Raw genomic sequence first — 6577 nt, 5'->3', positions numbered from 1 at the left:
AACTGGTTGATCCTCTTTGAACATTTCAGTAATTTCTTATTTTATTTTAATGCTAATCGAGTGAAGTGCTTTAAAAACGAATTTCCATAAACATTTGGCGTGTATGAAGGCGAATTTGTATATGAAGGGGAAGTCGACGCATTTGTATCCATTATTGTCGTGGAATTAAACCCCGACTCCCTCTCGATCTGCTAATGGTTTCTGCTAACTCGGATAGATGCCTACTTGAAAAAATTTTATGGGGCAAATCGTTGTAATATTTTTTTTCCTGTATCATTTTGCACATGACAAGTTACGTACTTTCTTAACATAAAAGAATCCGGGCTCAAATTCTAAACCACTGAAGTTCATTTTGTGAGATTGAATTTATGTTTTGATCATACATTTTTCTTTCTTTTTATAATTGATATCACGTAGATTCCAGAATTTGTGTCCGGTTAATGGCAATAGGCTCAGCCCCTCTTACATAGGACTTAAATATGGCTGGCGTGGAGGCAATAGGACACTTGTGCTTACCCCTTCGGAGATACAGGCGTCATACTATGTCATGTTGACTGAAACGAAACAAATTGAAGTACGTCTTAAACATGCTGACATAAAGATAAATGAGAATTTATTTCTTGCGAAATCAGTCCTAATTAAGTAGGTATTATATATACAGAGGTAGCTAAAATCTATTACACACTTACTCTATAATTTAGAACTGTCATAATCCCCTGCAGAACCAACTTCAGGTAGGTACCAAATTCCCATTATTCAAATTCTCTCTCTAACACAGGCTAAACCTAACTTCCTAACGCCTCACCTCTCAAAAGGTAAGAAGATTAAGTTCAATATTTTACTATGGGAACAGTCTGCGCATCCCGGAGATTTGCATGTTATTGAAAAAGGAATATCAAGATTTCAACATTTTAAAAGCTTAGGTCAAATACTTTAAGAGGAAAGTGAGATAAGACGTCTTAAGGTGCAACTTTAAAAATGAGAGGCTCCTTCATAGACCCGAAAAAGGTAAAGTAAGTAAGTAAAGTATTTATTTACTCTACAAAAAACATTATTCTTATTCATAATGGTTTATAGCAAGAACATTAATAGTATTTGTAGAGGCTGGAACCTAAACTAGGATACCCTGGGTCTCCAGGCCTCCACCTCCAGGATCATGGCCATTTATAACATTATCTATAGAGAGTATTAAAAAGTTATAAGTATCTGATTTTATTTTCTGAGATTTGGGGGCATAAAAAGGCCACATCGAAGCAATTCATCTAATAAAGAAATATTGCAATTTGACATTTGTTTGCATTGCGCACTTTTATATGCGCAAATGTCAAAGTGTAGTATTGGTTTTTTAGATGAATTGCTTCGATCTGGCCTTTTTAACCCCCCTGTTTAGTCAAAAAAGGTATTGTTACGTTTTATAAAGTTTCTAATAATAGTGTGATAAGAGAGACATGTGATGACGGCGACGCCTCAATGCCACCACGGTTGATGAGATCGGCTATGGATCTTACGTCGAAATCGCACGAGAGAAGAACACAGAAGTTAGCGTAACACGTTTTCATATCGTAACAGTGATATTCACGGACCCCGTGGCTCAAAGATAGATAGGTACTGCAGCATGTGTCTACTTGGTTAACATAGATAGATAGATACATATATAACATACTAAGCTGTTTATGCAAAAAATCTACAATACAACTGGATCGCGTGAAAGCCACATTTTTCCAACCATTTTCCATTTTATGAGAAATTTAAATGGGTAATTAATATGTATATTCCAAATTAAATTCTTGTATGACGTTGTGCTCAGGGAATGGGTTCACGTTTTTCATATCCAGTGAAAATGCAATAAACACGTCGTCAATATTGCGATGAAGATCGCAGCTTCGACAAATTTTGTTGTACGTACTGACTAGGTATTTGCAATTTTGCATCTTCTTACTAGGTTTTTACAATATCACTAATACACTACCTACGCCGGTTATTCTCATTAGTGACAGCTTGATAAAAACTGTATGAAAAGCCGTCGTCCTCGTGTTATTATGTTGCCACTAGGTGAAAAATAAATTACCCATAAAAATTAATGATTATTGATTTAATTTATTTTACGGAAGAATTCTAAATACTTTAATTCAGCTTTGCTAAAAATATTTCTTCTCTCAAATAGGAATAACTTGTTTTTCATTTTGTTTTTATATAAGTAGGTATATCAAATATGTTTTTTTTTATTACTAAATAGGTGCTTATAGCATTTTTGAGGAATTATGTAAGTACTTAGCATTTAAAATTAGTTTATAAAGAATTTAGGAATTGCATAAAAACAAACTGATTTCTCAATATTTTATTATAAGACATTATAAAGAATAGGGTAACTTTTGTACATTCAGGAATTACAATTAAATATCTAATGATACGCTAATGACCCATTATGTCCGGCTATTTATGCGAAAACATACCATTTCCCACATAAATCGTCGTATGGCTTCTCACCACGATGGTAAGTCATTCAAATATTATAATTTGATACCACCATGCACGACCATGACGAAGAAGATCAAGACGATTTTTATTTTATAAATACTCTCTCAGGAACCGCTTGATGTTTATATATTTGTACGTATATTTATATATTATCACGAACCCTCAAAGGCATGAGTTCAGTAGAAGTAAATATACCTTAACGAAAACTATTGACTTCTTCTGCTACTATTTCTGTATCGTCCCTATCTTCTGCACCTTCTATTTTTATGGCGACGTACACCGGCCTCTCAGAATTTTCAGATGGCTCTGCTTGTATCGGATCGCTGTACGTCGATTTTGATTCACGAGCGTCATTTATTACTTTTATTAATTCTAACTTGGTTCTTAACTGTTTGTCCTCTGGTATTTTCTTAAAATCTTTTACTAAAGATAAGAAAAAGAGACGATCTTCATCTTCTTCACTTTTTTTTATATCCAAAGTCTTTGTTAAGACTCCCATTAACTGTGACCCCACGTCTTCATTCTCATTTTTCTTCTTCTTTTTAGATGTGCCCGGTGCGTCGCCGTCTTCGTTGTCATTTGTAGTTGCCACTAACTGAGATCCTGACCCTACATATTTTCTTTTCTTCTTTATTTTTTTACGTGTCCATAATATCTCGTTACTGTCGGAAGTGTCACTCTTATCACCACTTTCATCATCTTGCTCACTTCTTGTAGCATCTGAGCCAAATTTTAAAGAGTTTCTCGGGTTTGAAATAACAGAATCCTTTAAGAATAGAAGATTATTAAAATAACCATACGGAGTAGTAAATTTCACTCCAGGCCCGGATTCATTTTGCCGTGCGTTTTTCTTTAACTGCTTGACAAAATTATCCCGAATATTTCTCCATTTCTGCTGCAATTTCACACCTGTAAGAAATCATTGTTATTAGATAATTCCGAGGCATTTATGCTCTACCGTCACACTTACATCGTTTACTTTTACATTAATCTCATATTTACAAAATAAAAAAACTAACATTGCACCTAAACAGGATTCGATACCTGGACTCATCACTACACATCAAATTCTGTAAATTAATTAATATACATAAATGCATATTTTCTTATAAAAACTTTATAATGTACGGTGGGTACAACCGTGTGATGTACTTTGAGCGAACGCGCGGTGTACTGTACGACCTTCGTATGTGATGAGAATCCACGTTAGGTGGCGCTTGTATCGCATTGTTTGTGCGTATAAACACACAGATGGCGCCAGCTGTTATCACACGTCTGCTCGCGTCAACATGGTCGCGCACATAAACAATAATGCTAGTACCTATTATTTGGTACACCGCGTCTTTATATTCCTTATATTTGCTGATTGATTATAAACAGTATATAGGTACCTACCTACCTTGACATCGTTTCTATTAAAATTAAAAAAAATATAATATAGGTAACTTGTTACAATACCTGTACCTATATTTAGTGTTATGAAATATGACATTAAAAGCAAACTTTGCAATACTCACATAGTTTCCTCCGGTCTTCAGACGATGCTCCGCGTCGGGCGTAGATATCGACTAATTCGTTCCAGCACTTTAGTTTTAACAATTTGTCTCCATGGTCGGGGCTATTTGAGTTCCATAGACACGGCCGTTTTCGGATTTCTTCAATGAAGACGTCTGTTTCGAAGTGCATTGTGAAAATAACCACAGAATAGATAAGGTCGATTTTGTTTCTTCAGATAGGTATATGAATTAGCGGCAACACGCGCGGGTTTACTCGTCAGCGGATTGCCGCGCACTAACCGGTCCGGCTGACGTTGCGGCGTGCCGCTGCGGGGCGTCAGCAGTAAAGGTAAGCGTTCACTTGTTCGCATCGCAACGTAGGAATGTAACCTATGCACGGATTTGTCAAAGGCGTGCATACGCTCGCTGTTTTCAGTTGGATTTGGTACCTACAGACTGGGGACCTTTTTTACCCGACTGCAGCGAAGCATTAAGGAGGGTCATGTGTTTGGCAGCTATTTATGTACTAGTATGTATGTAAGTATATCTGTATGCACGTTTGTTCCAACCTAACTTTTAAAACACCTGTCAGACTGTAACAAATGAGGAGTCACTAGAAGCGTCTCGATTATAGTATCCAGTAAGTAAAATAATGATTTAAAACATTTGCCAATAACAATTTGAATTATGTAGGTAGGTACTTAATTGATTTATTGTGGTGACGTCATCCATGGATCATCATTCTCCTGTCTTACACAACATTGTATTCTTCCGCTTCCGCTGTGCGTCTCTGTCGTCCGTTACCCCGTATGAGATGCCTTTCATCCGTACTCATGACAATACATATGACGTCATCCACGGTTGGCAACTGAAATTAATAGGTATGTACTTACTTTAGATTATTTTGAGACTAATTCAGAAGTCTTTAGATTAGATAACGTCGAAATATTATTGTGTAATTTTAAACAAAACTACGGCTGCGAAACAATCCAAATTCAAATCTTGCGATGAACTTGTCACATAATTTCAATCGACGTGCAATACGTGCATGTTGACAAGCAAGTGGACGCATAACTTTTGTAACCGAACGTGGAGCAACGTCATACCGTTCCGCTGCCGCGCGGCGGTTACACCACTACATGAAGCGACAGCGTGTGTGTACCCAATCACCATAGTAAAAATATAACAGTTGATCACTTCCGAAATCCGTGTTGCTCTATAAGTAGGTGGACATGGTACCTACTTATAAGAAAACTTAATTATTTGTATAATTTAATTATCTATCTAAACGATTACGTTGTCTTACACTGCAAATGTTGTGTGCACCTACAATTGGCTTATGTAACAGTCTAATTCCTGATGTAACTTTTATTTTATTTAAGTAATGTTTTATTATAGGTATAAGCTGTTGGTGTACCTTTTTTATAAATAAATAACTTTTTTAACCGAACCTGGCGTCATTTAAGTGTTGCCATTATTGGTAACTACATCGATAAAGGACGGAGAGTATCTGTTGTATAACTAGGTACCTGCGTAGTAGTCAAGTATTTTATTTTGCACTGTCTATTCCGCTACGCTTTTATAAATCCATTACCTATAACTAAAGGTTGCCTGGAAGAAATTGCTACTTTAGTACTAAGGCCGCCGTATGCACCACTTATCTGACTATAATTGTTTATATCAGTTCTTACTACACGAGAGCACGCCATCTGAACGCTCAAAAAGATATAACTTTATAGGTATAGGTAAGTAACTACCTACCTACTTAGTTGAACGTAAAAAAGCGTTATGGGAATGCGCCAGTGCCTACAAAATTGTACGCTTCCTGAGTGCTTAACGTTCTATGATTGTTACCCACTGACATTTTTATACTACGCTGTCTTTGATGCGGTACAGGACGAGTAGAGGGGTTCACCGACCTGCTGCGGCTAGCGGGGAGCGGCGGTGGCGGTGGCGGCGCGTTGCCCGCCAGCTGCTGCGCACCGCGCCCCGCCGATCCGCGCGTATCTCAACTGGAATAACGCGATTTCCGCGCGCCTCGCCGCGTCCTCGTCGGCCGGCTCGACTCATATCTGGGACAAACCGTAACCGTCAAGGCTACTCGCACCCCACTAGAGAGACGGATTTGTTAAACACAGGTAAGTAACCTACTCCGCAGTAAGGCGTCTATGGTATAAAAAGTTAGACGTTTCTTCGCGTAGGTACAGGTAGATACCTAAAAAGTAGTCTGAAGGAGATACTTTACAATTCGTTCTAAGAGGTAAGAATCACAATAGGTAGGTTACCTATAATTTCACTTTTTTTTGACGTGACTTATTGTTGATTTGCCGCAGATGGTATTCACTACTTGACCGGACAAATGGGGAGCGCTGAGGGTTCTCACCCGGGACAAAATTTAAGACAATAGGCCTGAGGGTGCCCAGTTTGGCGCAAACCTCGCCTCAGGGCGTCGTTTGAGAGGAAGAATACTTGAAAGAATTAATCGACCCTAGTGGGTCGATAGCGATAGGCGCTGAATGAGGGAAATCGTCGACCACGCCGGCGGGGTGGGTATCGGGGTTCTGAAGTGTTTGGTGTCGCGAGCTGATTGGCCGCTTCTATGG

At 38.1% G+C, this 6577-nt stretch overlaps 1 protein-coding gene across 1 annotated transcript; it reads right to left on the bottom strand.

Moving 5' to 3' along the window:
• Positions 1-2323: 2323 nt before the first annotated feature.
• On the bottom strand, positions 2324-4283 carry LOC126373182 (uncharacterized). Its single transcript, XM_050019226.1, has 2 exons — positions 3996-4283; positions 2324-3387 (listed from the first exon to the last, which is right to left on the bottom strand). Exons 1-2 carry the CDS (start codon positions 4162-4164, stop codon positions 2675-2677), a joined length of 882 nt encoding a protein of 293 aa, XP_049875183.1. The 5' UTR covers positions 4165-4283; the 3' UTR covers positions 2324-2674.
• Between the last annotated feature and the right edge of the window lie 2294 nt (positions 4284-6577).

The sequence above is a fragment of the Pectinophora gossypiella genome, chromosome 15 (assembly GCF_024362695.1).
Source record: "Pectinophora gossypiella chromosome 15, ilPecGoss1.1, whole genome shotgun sequence".
Lineage (NCBI taxonomy): Eukaryota > Metazoa > Arthropoda > Insecta > Lepidoptera > Gelechiidae > Pectinophora > Pectinophora gossypiella.
Note: the sequence above shows the minus strand (reverse complement) of the source record. Positions and strands in the feature narration are given on the sequence as shown.